General features: G+C 57.8%; 1 protein-coding gene across 3 annotated transcripts; it reads right to left on the bottom strand.

Moving 5' to 3' along the window:
• Positions 1 to 1,493: 1,493 nt before the first annotated feature.
• Positions 1,494 to 16,945, bottom strand: LOC103653873 (expansin-B15). Of its 3 annotated transcripts, none has more exons than XM_023302358.2 (4): positions 16,644 to 16,930; positions 16,354 to 16,466; positions 16,015 to 16,208; positions 1,494 to 2,247 (listed from the first exon to the last, which is right to left on the bottom strand). In XM_023302358.2, exons 1-4 carry the CDS (start codon positions 16,807 to 16,809, stop codon positions 2,067 to 2,069), a joined length of 654 nt encoding a protein of 217 aa, XP_023158126.1. In that variant the 5' UTR covers positions 16,810 to 16,930; the 3' UTR covers positions 1,494 to 2,066. The 3 variants fall into 3 exon arrangements, with proteins under 3 accessions (XP_023158126.1, XP_008678905.1, XP_035823256.1); XM_008680683.4 differs by lacking the exon at positions 1,494 to 2,247 and adding an exon at positions 3,103 to 3,679 and having other exon boundaries at positions 16,644 to 16,934; XM_035967363.1 differs by lacking the exon at positions 1,494 to 2,247 and adding an exon at positions 3,103 to 3,679 and having other exon boundaries at positions 16,354 to 16,945.
• Between the last annotated feature and the right edge of the window lie 245 nt (positions 16,946 to 17,190).

The raw sequence follows: 17,190 nt of genomic DNA, 5'->3' as shown, positions 1-17,190 counted from the left end.
GGGAGCAGGAGGGAGGCTGTCGCGCCGCCAGTGAGCAGGTGAAGCGAGATTGCACCATCGAGGGCCGCCGGAGGTGGGCGGCGTGATTTCTAGGCGTGTGCCTGGCGATGGTTGTAGGAGATTCTGCGGAAGGGTCCAAGCGGCACGGCCTGAGTGAGCGCCGCGGCTAGAGGAGCACGCGTGAAGAGAACCTGGGCTCCATGGCGGTCAGCTCGAGACCTTGCGACGTCGTGCAGAGGAGTGGCGGCAAAGGGGGGAAGGGAGGTGGCGGCTAAGATGGGGGCCGCCCCGGGAAGGGAGGAGGGCCGGCGGGGAAGGGTGAGCGGCTAGGACGGGGGCGGCCTCGGGAGGGAAGGGTGAGCCTCCGAGGACGGCGACGGCTGTGATGGTAGCGGCTGCGAGTTGGTAGCGGCCCAATAGTGGTGCCAACCCATCTACACATAGAACATGCATTGTCTAACATAGAACATTCGTTCGAGGAGATCCCAGAGTTGTGGTGCAGGTGAGGCGCTTGCGTGCTCACTCGACGCGATCTGATGTGGCGTGCGAGCACCCCCGCACCATCGTTGGCTCGCTGCTGCCCAGCGCAGAGCCAAGGGCGTCCCCAATCCCCATGGTCCCTGCACCGTCATTGATTTCTCTGTTATCATCCCTACGCTACCGGATTCCAGCGCTCGACAAAGAGCTCAGCACTCGATAAAGGCCCGGATTCCGATAGTGCTAGTTTCCACCGTTATTATCCTTCTTTTTTTCTTTCTGGTTTTATCTCTCACTGTTTGTTAGGCTACTGTTTGTTAGGTGAGACACCGGGGAAACAAATCTAAAAGTTTTTTTTTATGAAAGTGTAGACGTAAGATGACTATTAAAAGTTTAAAGTGTAGACGTAGGATGACTATTAAAAGTTTAAACGGATGCTTTATAGATATAGAGATTTCATATACTTATAAAATGTGCTTTTTCTATGCCTGTGATTCTGTGTAAGCTAGTGAATTATGAGACTTTGTGTTTCTGTATAAACTGGTTAATTTGTGTAAACCGGTGAAATGTACTTATGATGCTATTGCCTGCGATCCTGTGTGTTTTTGTGTAATCTGATGATTTTGTGGTGCGAGCCACTGGACCAACTAGACGACACGGCACGCGCGTTCCATTGTGCGGAACCAATACATGGATGGACATGGCACAATGTTTGGCCTAACATTGTTCGTACCTATCGATATAACAGTATTGAATATGGACCATACTTTTTGAATCAGCACGAGCATGATCCAAAAACATTTTAGACTAGCACAACACGGTCTAAAAATTTTTTAAGGTTTTCTTGGGCCGAACCTATTTGACGCGGCCTCGGACCGGGCTGGGCCGACCGGCCCAATTCCCAGCACTAGTCCGAGCGGTGTCACCACTCACCACCCGCTGGCTAGGGATGAAAACGGGACGGGTACCCGGGACGGGTACCGGATACGGGTACGAAAACGGGACGAAATTTCGGATACGGATACGGATATTTTGTTTAACGGGACGGGTACGGGTACTACCCGGATACTAAACCTCGGATACGGGTAGGATACGGAATCACAAATACCCGGTCAGTACCCGAAAATCCCGGATAGGATACGGGTACTATTCGGGCGGGTACCCGGATTGTGGATTGGCTTGGGCCTACTTCCTGTCTTCCTGTTGGGCGTTGGCCTGCTTCTGCTAATCTGGTTGATCGGCCCGGCCCATTAATTAAATCTAACACCTAACAGCAGCGAGGCAGCGAGCAGCCTGCAGCCGCACCACGTGACGCCAGGCGCCTAGGAAGCCGCACCCGCGCCTCACAGCCGTCCGCGGTCCGCCCGTCCCGGCCGCAGCAACCCGCACAGGCGCACAGCACAGCAGTCAGCCGCCGGTCGCCGCCCATCACCGTCCACCTCACTGCCTCGTCGTCAGCCGTCGCGGTTCTACTTCTGCACTCCTGCTTTTGCTTCTTGGTCTCTTGCTTCTGCTTGTGCACTTTTTGCGGCTGCACGGCGCGGCACAGCAGCCGGTCGACCAGGGGCAGGGGCCAGCCCAGCGTCCGGCTAAGTCGCGAGGGGCACAGAGGAGCCGGCCAGCCGGCAGCCCCTCTGCTGTACTCGGCGCAGCTGCCGTTCGGCGAGGTGGGCATGCTCCTCTGGCTCTTGAGCTTGAGCTCCCGTGTGAAGTCTCGCATCAGGAGCTTCTGGATCCTGTATAAGCGAATAAGCGATGGAGCTCGTGAACCTGTGGAATCAGATAAGAAGACGTCGATCAGAGTACTGCGCTTTTCTTCTGGAGACTAGTAGTAGCTTCAACAAATTCTGGAAAGCTCTTTGAGCTTTTGAGCTTTATTACTTGCTGTCTGAAAGTCTCTTCGTGTTTCAGCATGGCCATCTTCAGCGTGTCTTTATCGCAGTGCCTGAATGCTTGATCCATGGGCATTGTGAGAGTAGGGCAGTGCCTCTCACTCCTATCTCTTTTATTAGTGCCACGAATGAGTGATAATATTGTGTTGTTGGTTCCACAATGTCTTTGTGATTAGTAACTTTGAACTACATGATGTTAATTTTATCGGTTTCTATCATATACATGATTATGTATTGCTTAATTTATATGTTTGTTGGTTGGTTGGGCAATTAATGTCATCGGTACGAACTACCCGACAACTATCCGATACATACCCGTGTAGTATCCGTTATCCGTTTCTTACCCGCCCGGATTATTACCCGGTCCCGTCCTGTATCCGTCCCGATTCTTAACTACCCGTATCCGATCACGTATCCGAGAGAAATACATTAGGGTAGGATACGGGATGACCCTCTATCCGGCTGTATCCGTCCCGTTTTCATCCCTACCGCTGGCTGTATGCACTAATCACGCGAACTGCGCTTTCCGCCGCTTCCCTTCCGTTAACGATGGTGTGGGGTCTGGGGCTGCTTGGCATTCAACGTGATGGTCCTGACTCCTGACTCCTGTGGACTCTTGCTTCTCTTCGTCGAAGGGGCGTGGGCGTGGGCGCGTGGCTTGCGCATGCTGGAGCGAGATGGAAGCCATCGATGAGCACACACGAACACACACACACGTCAACAGGGGTGCTTCTTCGCTTCCATTAATCCAGCCTTTATTTATTCAACGAACACGCCACTCCGGCGAAACACGCACGGTGACTGCGCGGATTTGCACATGTCACGCACGCAACAGTACAAACTAAGCGTCGGTACGGTATAGGCACGCACAGCTCGAATCATAAACCAAGCCAGCGCCACGCCTTCCACTCCGTCCAGGCGGGCGGCGGGCGGGCGCGCGCGCATCTACACCTGTTCTGTTATTCCGCCATCGTTAGTTGCTGAAGTTGACGACCGAGCGGTACGTGGCGCCGGGCGTCCACCCCGCGGGGATGACGTCGCTGGCGACGACCGTCCTGCCGGAGCCGGACGTGAGGCGGACGGAGAAGGGCCCCTGCAGGGTGGCGCCGGAGTTGTACCTCCACACCGCGCCCCACGACTGCTGCATCGGCGTCCACGCCGCCGCGCCGCCTCGCCCGCGCTGCATGAGCTCCACGGACCTGAGCTCGCCGTCGCCGGACTCGTACTCGATCAGCACCGCCAAGTAGTTCGCGTTCGAGCCGGCGTCCACCTTGAACGCGATGTCCATCCCGTTCCAGCTGCACGGCACCCTGCACGCGAACGGTGGTCATGCATGTACATGGGTGTTGGAACTTGCTCTCTGCTGCAAGTGGGCCAACGGGGGTGAACAATGGCGACAACAGGGTTACGTGCACGGGGGCAATAGCTCTGTTGATCTAGCCCCTCACGGGCACTGTGCGGGGGTATTTATAGGTGTCTGAGCGCCCAGCGTCTTGTCTCAAGGACGCATGTGCCCTCAGACGCCTAGTTTATCCCCGGAATATTCCCATAAAGCAGGGTTACAAGCTGTAATTACAAGTATGCCTTTACAAGTCAGGCCCGTAATACAGAGGCGGCCACGCGGGGCCCGTTACAATGGGCCAGATCACACGCGGGCCTTGGGGCTGAATGAGGCCGCGCCGTGTGAGGACGTCGCCGCAGGTCTTCGTCAAGGTGTCGAGACCTGCGAAGGGTGTCCCTGCCCGCTTTGCCTCCGTCGGACCAGCGGCTGCAGCGAAGGCCTGGAGCGAAGGGTGGCGTCTTTGCCTTCGCCCCAACATTTGCCCTCCGAGGGACCAGTTCGACAGAGTCACCTGGTGCCGAAGACGTCGCTAGATGGCGGAGACGCTGAAGGCCTGGAGCGAAGGGTGGCGTCTTTGCCGTCGCCCCAACATTTGCCCTCCGAGGGACCAGTTCGACAAAGTCACCTGGTGCCGAAGACGTCGCTAGATGGCGGAGACGCTGCCCTCGCTCGAAGTGGTTCCGCGGGGGTTTTTGATGTGACCGTTGATGGACGGCGTACTGTTGGATTGCGGGTTTCCCGAAGCGTCGCGGCCTGTCGGGTTGTGGGTTTCCCGAGGAGCCGCGCCCTGCCTATAAAAGGGGGGCGGGGGCGGCGCTGTTTGAATTCTGCTTTCCGCGCTCCGTAAAACCCTAGCCGCCCGCCGCCTTGCTGCTCCTTTTCCTCCGCTGCTCCCTTTGCTCGCCGTCGTTCTGGCTCGAGTGAAGCAAACCGCCCGCCGCCGCCGACGGTACGTAGCCATGCCATCCTCTTCTTCTTCCGCCACCGCCACGCCGCCGGCCGCCGCCTCGTCTGAGGAGACGTTGAGTGACGCGATGGTGGAGGAGTTGCGCGCCGGCGACTCTGTTGAATTCGGTGTGTCACGGATGACGTCAGGCCGTATTGAAGATATGCAGCGGTTGGGCTACTTTGGCGACGGAGTCGCTCGGGCCCCGGGGACGGAGGAAGTCCCCGAGCCGGAGGGCGAGTTGGTTGTTTTCGAGGCGTTCTTCGCCGCCGGACTCCGCCTGCCTGCGCACCGGTTTGTCAGCGAAGTCCTGCGCAGATTCAGTGTTCAAATACATCAGCTTACGCCGAACGCCATAGTGGCGCTGGCGAAGTATGTCTGGGCGACGACTTCGTACGGCGGGCAGCCGTCGGTGGAAGTTTTCGCGAAGAATTATTGCTTGCATTGGCAGAAAAGGGTGGTTGAGGGCGGAGTTGCGCAGTTCGGGTCGTGCACTTTCACGCCGAAGACCGGCAAGACCACGATGCCAGTAGTGGAGTTGGTCCCGTGCGCCCGCAACAAGTGGGGCAGTTGGAATGAGTTTTGGTTTTATGTTTCTGAGGCGACTGTCGAAGGCCATCAAGGGCTCCCCGTGTCCTTAATGTGCTCTCACTATTACTCTGCGTATCCGCCTTTCGAAGTGGCAGAAGAGGATACAGACGAAGAGGCCCTACGGTACGCCGCCGGACAGAGCAGCGGGCGTGATTTGGTTGAAGAGTTTGCGGCGTACGGGGTCTGGCCCTTGGCGCACGGCTGGGCGCTGGGCGAAGTATGCCCTCGCCAGATGCCCTTTCACGGAGGAAGGGAGGTGCGAAGTCCTGCCTTCGCACTGAGTTTGCGGAACCGTGACCCGGCCGCCTTCGTGCGCGATGCAGAAGACTTGGCGGTGCGACTCGTGGGGCGCTACGTGCCGAAGACGGAAGGCCAGCGCAGTTTCGATATCCGTGGGTCAAACGATCGCTTGAACAGGGTCTTTGAATTAAATCAACTGCCGTACGACGGCTACCCTGGTCAGGACGAAGCAGACCGCCGCGGGAAGGAACCGGCGGTGGAGGCCGGAGGCGACCCTGCGCTGGCGGCCGCCACCTCTTCGAAAAAGAGAAAATTAGGTACTGCGATGGGAGGGCTTGGGGTGTCTGATAGTTTCGCTAGAGAGTTAATGAGGACGTGTGCGGCCCCGGGGGAGAGGATGTCTTCGCCCGAGCTCCGGGAGTCTTCGGCTCGGATGCTGAGGGTTACCGGGGGTTGCTGGCCTAAAAACATTCCTATCCCCTGGGATGAAGAGGACTGTTTTACATCTCGTATGGCTCGTCGGTGGAAAGTTTTTCCTTATGGGCGAAATATCGGTCATGTTGTGTGGGCAGTGATGGACAAGGATCGCCAAGCGGCGGCGCGGAAACGTCAGGCGACTGTGAGGGTTCATGAAGCCCGGCCGAAAAGGCAGCGGGGAGCATCGAAGGCTGAGGCCTCCGGCGGAGGCAAGCCGCCATTGCCGGCGAAGGCGGGTGCCTCCGCGCCTGGCAAGGCGCCGGAGGCGACGGTGGGCGCCGGAGGCCCCAAGCTGTCGAAGGTGGTGCCGTCCGCCAGCGGAGTGGCGGAGGCTGCGAAGGCGGCCCGATCGCTACCGCCGCCCGGCAAACGCGTTGCCGACTTCGGCACTGAGATTGATGTGGAGGATTATCTTGGGGGTGAGTCTGTATGTATACACTTTTTTTTTTTTTTTTTAATCTGTTGATGCGTTGCAGGGTTGGACGAGGGCCCGCTCGCTCTAGTTGTGCCTGGCGCGGCGGTCGCGACGGCTGTGCCAGCGCCGAAGGCGGGGGTAGAGATCCTTGGCGCTGGAGGCGAGGTGACTGCCCTCGCGTTGGTCAGAGACGAGGCGGACGCGGCGACCCGCCGGCTGAAAGAAGCAATGGAGGCGCTGAGTCAGGTCTGCCGAGCTTCTCTTTTTTTTTTTTTTTTTTTTTTTTTTTTTAACACGGGCCTTATGTGTGTTCTGCAGGTGGCTGACTTCACCAGCCGTACTGCGTCGGGGGCCCTTACGGCGACGTTGTCTGCCGAGGTCGAGAGACTTCGGACGCAACACGCGGACGCTGTCCGTGAGAAGTCGGCCTCCGACAGCAAGTGCCGCAAGCTGGCGGAGAAGGTGGCCGCCCTTGAGAAGGAGAAGGCAGACCTCCGGCGCCAGCTGATGGAGGAGAGAAGGGAGGCCAACGAAGCCATCGCCAAGGAGCAGTCTGCGCAGGCGGAGGCCAGGCTGGCGCGGGCGGAGGGCAATGTCGCCAAGGAGCTCGCCGGGGAGCTGCAGCGGCGGCTTGCTGCCTTCGAGAGCCGCGCGGAGGGGGCCGAGGCCGCGGCGCGAGCGGAGGCCGAACGGACGCGCACGCAGCTCATGACTTCATATCGCGAGCTGGGTGTGCGGACGAGCGACTTCGAGGTGCCGGAGCGAGAGGCCGGACTTCGCTGTCTGGAGTGGGTGCAGGAGGAACTGCAGGAGCTCCCCACTGTCTTGGCGGGGTTGATGTCGTTCACCTCCCTGGTCACCTGCGAGGCAGCGATGAACGCGCTCTCTCGCGAAGGCTGCCGGCACTTTGAGGCCCTCGACCAGGTGGATGAAGATTTTGGGCGAGATATCTTTGAGGTCGAAGACCCCGTGGTGAAGGAGTCCGGCGGGGCCCTCTTTGACCGGATGTGGGGTTCATACGGTCGAGAGGTGGTCCGGGCGCGGGCCGAGGCTGCAAGGGCTCAGGTAACGTTGTCGTTTGCTCGGTGCTTGCTGGGTGCGGTTTGTGCGTGTGTTTGCTGAATTTTTTTTGTACGTTTTGCCTTAGGCGGAGCGCGGCGAGCGGGTGGACGATTTTGGGGCGCTGAACAGCGCGCCGCCTGAGCCGGAGACCACCCCTGCGGAGGCCGCCACTGGAGTCGCCCCGGTGACCGCGGAAGATGCACCAGGCGTCCTTGTACCTGCTGCGGCCGGCGAAGGCCTACTCCCAAGGGTGGCCGAAGGCGCGTCTGATGCCCCCGCAGCCGCTGTGCCGGGCGTTGAAGATCCAGCGGAGACAACGGCGGAGGCGGCGGCGGAGGCTCCCGCAGCGGCAGGGCCTTCGCAGGTGGCGTAGGTGGTGTTTAGGGTTGAGGGATTTTTGGATGATGTACTGAATTTTGGTTGCTGCGCAGGTTCAAGATTTTGGGCCTGCGCACGCAACCGCTACTACTGGTTTTTTGGCGGCTTCGACCGCGGAAGGTGGAAATGAATGTGGTGGGTCTGTTTCTGAGTTTTTTGATTTTACTGACTCTGGGAGCTCGGCTGAATGGACCGAGGAGTCGTCCGAGGAGGACTTGGACTATTTTGCGGCCCTGGACGAGGCTGCGGCGGAGGCTGCGCTACATGCTGTGGACGCGCCAGGCGTGCCCGGTCCTAGCACCGGGCACCGACGACGAAGGGCGGTTGCGAAGCGTAGGATTAGTGCGGAGGAAGGGGCTCGTCTTCGCGTTAGTAGGGTTGGTCGGCAGGGGCTGCTGTCTTTGCCGGCCGTCTCGGGTGTGGGGGAAGGGGAGCTGCGAAGCCTTTTTGCTGGTGAGGAGCTTAGGATAATGTTATTTAATTATAGAGAGATGGGGATTATTCCTAAAGTTGAGCCGATGTAGGGCATAGTGCCCTCGCTTGTGTATGTGCAAGGGTTTGTAAAATGGAGTGGTGTGCCCTCGCGTGCTTGTGCCTGCGAGGGCGCTGTGTACTTTGACTGGTGTGATTGATTGTGCTGTGCCAGTGTGATTATAATTGGTCTTGCTGTCGCTTCTGCTTTTGCCATACTGGGTCGGCTGCGCCCTTGGGCGGTTTTTGCGGTAGGCTCCGGCTGCGCCTTTTAGGCGACTTCTGCGTGAAAAGCCTTCGCGATAGACTTTGATTTTTGCGCACTTGTGGAGCTAAGTCCGGCTGCACCCTTGGGCGACTTCTGCGCGGTTAGTCTTCGCGATAGACTTCGATTCTTGCGCACTTGTTGTGCTAAGTCCGGCTGCACCCTTAGGCGACTTCTGCGCGGATAGTCTTCGCGATAGACTTTGATTTTTGCGCACTTGTTGTGCTAAGTCCGGCTGCACCCTTAAGCGACTTCTGCGCGGATAGTCTTCGCGATAGACTTTGATTTTTGCGCACTTGTTGTGCTAAATCCGGCTGCACCCTTAGGCGACTTCTGCGCGGATAGCCTTCGCGATAGACTTTGATTTTTGCGCACTTGTTGTGCTAAATCCGGCTGCACCCTTAGGCGACTTCTGCGCGGATAGTCTTCGCGATAGACTTTGATTTTTGCGCACTTGTTGTGCTAAATCCGGCTGCACCCTTAGGCGACTTCTGCGCGGATAGTCTTCGCGATAGACTTTGATTTTTGCGCACTTGTTGTGCTAAATCCGGCTGCACCCTTAGGCGACTTCTGCGCGGATAGTCTTCGCGATAGACTTTGATTTTTGCGCACTTGTTGTGCTAAATCCGGCTGCACCCTTAGGCGACTTCTGCGCGGATTGGTCGCACGCGAGGGTGGCTAGCGCTTAGCCTCGCGGTGACTTCGAGTTGGTCGAATGCCGAAGACCGTTGTCGCGGTCTTTTTTCGACACATGCTTTTGCGGGGGATTTTTCTCACATATATTACATGGCTCCGCCTCGTTAAAAACCTCACCCCCCGGGAGGAAAAGAGTGCGGGCCGGTACAAGATTGTTTGCGGTGAATTACAAGGGCGAACTCAGCCCTAGGAATTAAACAAAAAATTTACGAAGGTTGTCAATGTTCCAGGAGTGCTCCAGGTCCTCGCCATCTGGCGTTGCGAGTCTGTAAGCGCTGGGGGAAGCTCTTGTCTTGACTATGAAGGGGCCCTCCCACTTGGGCTCCAGCTTGCCCTTGGACTCCGTCCGAGCTGTTCGGATGAGTACGAGGTCCCCCGCGCTGAACTCCTTTGGGATGACTGCGCGGTCGCGCCATGCTTTGGTCTGGGCTTGGTATTTGTTCAAGGCCTGCAGGGCGAAGACCCGGTCTCCGTCAATGAGATCTTTGGAGGTTGGCTCATCGACGTCAGGGGTGGCTGACGGAGCTGTGCGCGGAGACCCATGTTTTATTTCTTGCGGAGTCATTGCCTCTGATCCGTATAGAAGGCGGAAAGGAGTGAACCCGGTCGCCCTGCATTCGGTTGTGTTTAGCGCCCAGACTGCCTCCGGTAACAAGTCGGTCCATCTGCCTTTTTTCTCGTCGAGGAGCATCTTCTTGATGGCTGTGAAGATTTTCCCATTGGCACGCTCCACAACTCCGTTGGACTGCGGATGATAGACTGAAGCGAAGGCAAGCTTGGTGCCGATGGAAAAACAGAAATCCTTGAAATCTTGATTGTCAAACTGCTTGCCGTTGTCAACTGTTAGCTCGGACGGTACTCCGAAGCGGCAAACAATGTTCTGCCAAAAGAATTTTTGGGCAGTCTTTGATGTGATTGTGGACACAGCCCTCGCCTCGATCCACTTGGTGAAGTATTCGACGGCTACGAAGGCGAACTTGAGGTTCCCCTGAGCGGTGGGCAAGGGCCCGACAATGTCCAGGCCCCAGCGCTGAAGAGGCCATGTATGGGCGATCAGCTTTGTGTATTGCGAGGGGTTGCCTGACCGAGGAGAGAACTTCTGGCAAGCTTCGCAGGACCTTGTGACTCGATTTGCGGCGCAGATCATTGCAGGCCAGTAAAACCCTTGTCGGATCACCTTAGCAGCCAGGGCCCTTGGCCCCGCGTGCGAGCCGCAAGTTCCACTGTGGACCTCGCGCAAGATTTGGATGCCTTCGGTCTCGGTGACGCATTTAAGCATTGGCTGACTGACCCCCTTCTTGTATAATTGGCCCTCGATTAGTGCGAAGTCCCGGCTCCGATGTTCGAGGCGCTTCGCCTCACTGACGTCGGTTGGGTGATAGTATCCCTGTAAAAACAGGGTTATTGGGGCCCGCCAGTCTTCGGTCATGATTAGGTGGACTATACGGTGGCCCTCGCTATCATTTGTTATTTGGAGCCCTTCGGGGCTCCGGACGGCTGGCGTGCCGATGGTGTGAAAGAATACGTCGGAGGGCAGGGGCTCGCCCCTGGCGGCGGCCTTGGCTAATGCATCAGCCTCCTCATTCTTGGCCCTGTCCACATGCTGTAGGGTGAATCCCTTGAACTGCCTCTCGAGACTTCGGATAGCCGCGAGGTATTGCATGAGCGCGGGGTCTTTTGCTGCATAGTCTTTTTCGACCTGACCGGCGACTATCTTGGAGTCTGTTTTGATGATACATGTGGTGACTCCGAGGGCCCTTAGCTTGCGGAGGCCGAGGATGACTGCTTCATACTCTGCTATGTTGTTTGTACATTTGTCGGATTCCAGAGCGAAGCTGAGGCGTGCTGCGTATCTGTGTTTGACTCCGGCTGGTGAGGTGATGACTGCCGCGACGCCTGCCCCCGCATGACACCATGCACCGTCGCAATGGATAGTCCAGACCTTTTCTGTGGATGGGTCCGGCTGTGTTACTGGCCCAGTCCAGTCGACGACGAAGTCTGCCAGGACTTGCGATTTGATGGCTGTCCTGGGCTCGAAGCTGATATGGTAGCCGGAGAGCTCGGCTGCCCACTTGGCGATTCTCACTGATGCCTCCGGGTTCCTGAATAGTTCGCCGAGTCCCCTGTCCGAGGTGACTCGGACCTTGAATGCTTCAAAATAATGGCGCAGCTTGCGCGAGGACATAACAACTGCGTAAGCAATCTTCTCCAGCTCTGTCATGTTGCATTTGGATGGTGTCAGGACTTCGGAGACATAATAAACAGGGCACTGTCTGACTGTGCCTTCGACTGTCTGCTCCTGCACTAGTGCCGCGCTGACCGCGTGCGGCGAAGCCGCGACATAGAGCAATAAGGGGAGCGAGGAGTCTGGGCTTGTGAGGATGGCCAGCTCCGCCAGGTACTGTTTTAATGAGGCGAAGGCCGCTGCTTGCTCCGGTCCCCAAGCGAAGTCCTTCGCGCCGCGGAGGGTTTTGAGGAAGGGTAGACTTCGCTCGGCGGACCTGGAGATGAATCTATTGAGGGCGGCCATCCTGCCTGTCAGGCGCTGGACGTCCCTGGCGGACTGCGGGGGCGACATGTCGACGATGGCCTGGATCTTGGTTGGGTTGGCCTCGATGCCTCGGCGGGACACCAGGTAGCCCAATATCTTGCCCTGGCGGACACCGAAAACGCACTTTTCCGGGTTTAGGCGGAGTCGTGCATCTCGCATGCTCGCGAATGTTTCCGCCAGGTCGGCGAGGTGGTCCTCCTTATTTTTGCTGGCGACGACGATGTCGTCCACATATGTGAATACGTTTCTGCCGACCTGCCCTTCGAGCACCGTTTTGGTGAGTCTGGAGAAGGTGGACCCGGCATTCTTGAGACCCTCCGGCATTCTGACAAAGCAATAAGTGCCGAAGGGTGTTATAAAGCTGGTGCTGGCCTTGTCTTCCTCCTTCATGTATATCTGGTGATAGCCGGAGAAGCAGTCGAGGAGGGACATGACCTCGCATGCGGCCGCGCTATCGACTATTTTGTCGATCCGTGGCAACGGGAAATTGTCCTTTGGGCAGGACTTGTTGAGACTGGTGAAGTCTATGCACATGCGCCATTTTCCGCTTTTCTTCTGCACCATCACAACATTGGAGAGCCACGTGGGGTAAGCCACCGGCTCGATGAATTTAGCCTCCAGGAGGCGATGCACCTCTGCCTTGGCGGCTTCTGTCTTTTCATCTGACATCTTGCGAAGTTTCTGCTTTTTGGGTCGCACCGAAGGGTCGATCCCCAGGCTGTGTTCGATTATGGCTCGGCTGACTCCGACCAGATCGAGGGCAGACCAGGCGAAGACATCTTTATTCTTGGCCAGGCAGCAGAGAAGTTTCTCTTCTTCAAGTGACGTGAGGTCTTCGCTGATAGTTACAGTCTGTTTGGGCGTGGCCTGATCGAGGGGGACAGTCTTGGTCCCGTCTTGGCACTGCAACTGTGCCTTGTCGTGCTGCTTGTTGGTTGGGCTAGCCGGCGCAGGGACTTCGCTCTGGGTCGTGAGACAGTGTACATTTCTCTGACCGGGCACGAAGTCCCGCTCTATGTTGCGCGCCGTCTGCTGGTTGCCGTAGATTGTGATGGCGCCCAGCGGGCCTGGTATCTTCATACATAGGTACAACCCGTGGATGGCGGCTTCGAATTTGTTGATGGAGCCTCGGCCCATGATGGCGTTGTATGGATATACCATGTCGACAATGTCGAAGGTTATTTGCTCACTTCGGGCATTGGGTGCTACACCGAAGGAGAGGGGCAACTCTATCTTGCCAACTGGAAAGGTGCCCTTGCCGCCGAAACCATACAACGGGTTGTCCGAAGGCTTCAGCAAGCTGTGGCTTATGCCCATGCGGTCGAAGGCGTGGAGGAAGATGATGTCCGCCTGACTGCCGTTGTCGACGAGGACTTTGTGTAAGTCCCAGCCTGCCACGCTGCAGTTGATGACCATTGCGTCGATGTGGGGGGCGCTGCGCAGGTCGACGTCTCGCGCGTCGAAGGTTAGCGGTATATGGGACCACTTCGTCTGCACGACTGGGCCAGTGACGGCGACATGGTTGATGCTGCGGTAGTGGTCCCGCTTCTGCCGCTTGGTGTCGAAGTCGGTGCTTGACCCCCCTGTTATCATGTGAATGACTCCGCGATAAGGTTGATCGGCGAAGTCTTCTTGCTTTGGGGGATGGGGAATGTTTTGGTGTTGTTGGTGTGGTGGTGGGGGTGGAGGAGGTACGATTTGTACTTCCTGATGATGTTGGTAAGCGTGGTGCGGTGGATGCGGAGCGGGGGCGTGGACGTATGGTGGAGGGGGTGGCTGGTAGTTATGCGCGACAATTCTGGGATTGTCGGCCGGCTGCGCCCTCGCCATTCTATCTCTGGTGGCCTTCGTCTCGGGGCAGTCTTTGGTCTGGTGGGCGCAGTCTTCGCCGTGGAAAAGGCAATAGAACCGGCGCGGTGGCTGCTGCGCCCGCCCTCGACCCCTGCCGCGCGTTCCATTTCCGCGGCCTTGTGGGGGATATTCCTGGCGGCGAGGGGGGTCGGCAGCAGGCTGTTGGTTGACGATGTTGTGGACTTGCTGCTGACTGCGGCTGTCTCGACTGGAGTCTGGCTGCGAAGTCCTTGTCCACGTGCGGCTGGACTGCGGAGTCTGACTGTTGGGTTTCCGTTGCGACTCGACCTTGCGCTGGTGGAGCTCTTCGGATTTGGCATATTTTTCGAAGAGCTGATATAGCTCCTGCAAGCTCTTGGGTGGATCCCTGATACAATGGCTGTAGAGGACGCCGGCCCGAAGGCCATTGATGGCGTAGTGGATAGCGATCTGATCGTCGACAGAGGGCAGCTGTGACTTGAGTGTTAAGAACTTGCGGTAATACTCCCGCAGAGTCTCCTTTTCCAGCTGTTTGCAAAGCGAGAGCTCGGCCAAAGCGTCGGTGTCTGGACGGTACCCTTGGAAGTTGAGGAGGAACTTGTCCCTGAGACTTCGCCACGAATCAATGGACAGCGGGGGCAATCTGGTGAACCAGGTGAGTGCTGGGCCCTCTAGGGCGATGATGAAAGACTTTGCCATTGTAGCCTCGTCCCCTCCGGCTGATGCAACGGCGACTTGGTAACTCATGATGTATTGCGCCGGATCGGTGCTGCCGTTGTACTTGGGGTATGCCCCCGCTCGAAAGTTGGCTGGCCAAGGCGTCACTTGCAGGTGTGGCGCCAGGGGACTTCGCTCGTCGAGGTAGTTGATCCCTTGGAATGGCGCGCCGTGCTGGGGGGCGTAGTCATGCTGGGGGAAACGCGGGTTCTCCGGCTGCGCCCGGTGCTGCAGGGGTTGGCCGTGCTGTCGGCCGAGGTAGCCTTCGCGCATGTCCTCCGGCTGAGCGCGTTGCTGGAGGGGTGGTTCTTGCTGCAAACCGAGGTGGCCTTCGCGCTGCATCAGCGCGATCTCGCGCTCGAGGTCTTGGGCTTTCTGCTCCTCGTCGCGTATCATTTGCCGCACTTTGGCTAGCGCGGACACACGCTGGCGCTTGGCCTCCAGTATCTCTTTCTGCCTTTGGAGATTGCGGTTCCTGAGGCGCAGGGCGCGCAGCTGCAGCTGTTCTTCTGTTGAGACGCCGAGGACCTCGCCGTCCTCGGTGAGGTCCGCGCCCTCCAGTGGGGCGAAGCCTGGGGGCGGCTGTGACTGTCCTTCGGTTCCGCAGGTGCGGAAGGTGTCGTCTTCGCCGGTGTGGGGAACATTGTCTTCAGTGGGCTCTTGGTGGGTGGATTGCGTGAGGACGAGGGCCTTGCCCTTTCTTGCGGCCAGCAGTGCTGCCTTCGCAGCCTCGTCAGCCTTGGGGTTAGCTCTCTTGGGTGCCATCGCGGGTGGTTTTGTCGTAGCACGAACGGTGGGCGCCAAATGTTGGAACTTGCTCTCTGCTGCAAGTGGGCCAACGGGGGTGAACAATGGCGACAACAGGGTTACGTGCACGGGGGCAATAGCTCTGTTGATCTAGCCCCTCACGGGCACTGTGCGGGGGTATTTATAGGTGTCTGAGCGCCCAGCGTCTTGTCTCAAGGACGCATGTGCCCTCAGACGCCTAGTTTATCCCCGGAATATTCCCATAAAGCAGGGTTACAAGCTGTAATTACAAGTATGCCTTTACAAGTCAGGCCCGTAATACAGAGGCGGCCACGCGGGGCCCGTTACAATGGGCCAGATCACACGCGGGCCTTGGGGCTGAATGAGGCCGCGCCGTGTGAGGACGTCGCCGCAGGTCTTCGTCAAGGTGTCGAGACCTGCGAAGGGTGTCCCTGCCCGCTTTGCCTCCGTCGGACCAGCGGCTGCAGCGAAGGCCTGGAGCGAAGGGTGGCGTCTTTGCCTTCGCCCCAACATTTGCCCTCCGAGGGACCAGTTCGACAGAGTCACCTGGTGCCGAAGACGTCGCTAGATGGCGGAGACGCTGAAGGCCTGGAGCGAAGGGTGGCGTCTTTGCCGTCGCCCCAACAATGGGCGGCACACAAAAGGACAAGCGCGAGGAACGGACACCCCAGTCTATCTCTATCACACAAAGGGAAGGCATGTGCTATACGTACGTGCACCCTGCATGCGTCGCGCGAGGTGACGCGCGTTTCTAACATGAGGCAAGCTAATACTCCAACCGCATGCCCCACCGCAAGCGATTCTATATGCGTGCGTACCAGTACTACGACACAAAACACAAGTACAACTCCTTACTGCTTTAGAAATGCTCGTATCTCAGTATCTGATTAGCTTACCGGGTGTACTGGATCCTGAGGCGTCCGGCGCTGCGGAGCTGGTCGGCCTGGCCGGGCTTCGCCATGGCTCCGAACGCCGTGCCGCTCAGGTCGAAGTGCACGGGCTCGTCCAGGCACGCGCCGCCGGGGCACTCGTCGGTGAGGACCACCGTCACCGGGCTGCCGGAGCACGACGCGTGGCCGGTGCATTTCACCTGCACAATTTATTACCACAACGACGTACGGCAGCGCGGTGCCGGTGTTGTTTATTACTACTGTAGTAAGTAAACGTGCAATATAATATTACGAGCCCACTCTCTTTAAAGAAAACGGTTGCACGAGGAGCCGCCGCCGCCGTACCTGGTAGCAGGAGCCGCAGCCCTTGCCGTTCAGGAAGATGGACGGGCTGCCGGCGGCGATCATGGACGCGAAAGGCGGCTGGTCGACGGCGTTCTGGTACCCGCATGCACCACCTACAATACAACAACAAAACAAAAACAAAAAAAACGGCGTGCACGTACCCGGGCCGGGCCCCGGGGAGGGATTTGTTAGGAATTCTTTTTTTTCCCATGCCGGTGGAATAAAAAAAATGGGTCCAAAGTTCACGCGCGCCGTCCGTCCGTCAGCGTCCGGCCGTGCGTCTAACTTACCGTCGCTCCCAGCGCCGGTGGCTGCGCCGTACCACGTCGCGCCGGCGTCGTCGGACCACCCGGAGAGCTTGCGGTGGAGCTCGACGGGCGCGCCGGGGCGGAGGAGGCAGGCGAGAGCCGCCACGAAGGCCACAAAGCGACACAGCAGGACCATTTCGGTAGCCATTGCAAGGAAGAGAGGACGACAAGGCAAGCCGAGCAGTGACGTGCTTTGTGCAGTGGTGTGTGTGCGCTACTACTACCAAAAGTGTTGCCCCCCGTGCCGTCTATTTGTAGCCTGCAGATCACTAGGTAGGTGGGCAGGTGCACACGGCAGTCGGCAGAGACTTCGTAATTGTCTGGTTTTAGTGCACTGCCCCTAGATTAGGGCCTCTTTGGTTGAGGCGACTGAAAATATCTGTATTTTAGTCTTATTTAGTCCGTAAATTATTAAACAGTTGTATTAAATGAGGAGTATAATAACAAGTTATAAAAAGGCTAAATAGTGAGTTGGAAGAGAAAAGAGGAAAGAGAGAAGAGGACTGTAAACTTACAACTGGCTGAGACA

Source organism: Zea mays, chromosome 4 (assembly GCF_902167145.1).
Source record: "Zea mays cultivar B73 chromosome 4, Zm-B73-REFERENCE-NAM-5.0, whole genome shotgun sequence".
In the NCBI taxonomy this organism is placed as follows: domain Eukaryota; kingdom Viridiplantae; phylum Streptophyta; class Magnoliopsida; order Poales; family Poaceae; genus Zea; species Zea mays.
This window is presented reverse-complemented; position numbering and strand designations above follow the sequence as displayed.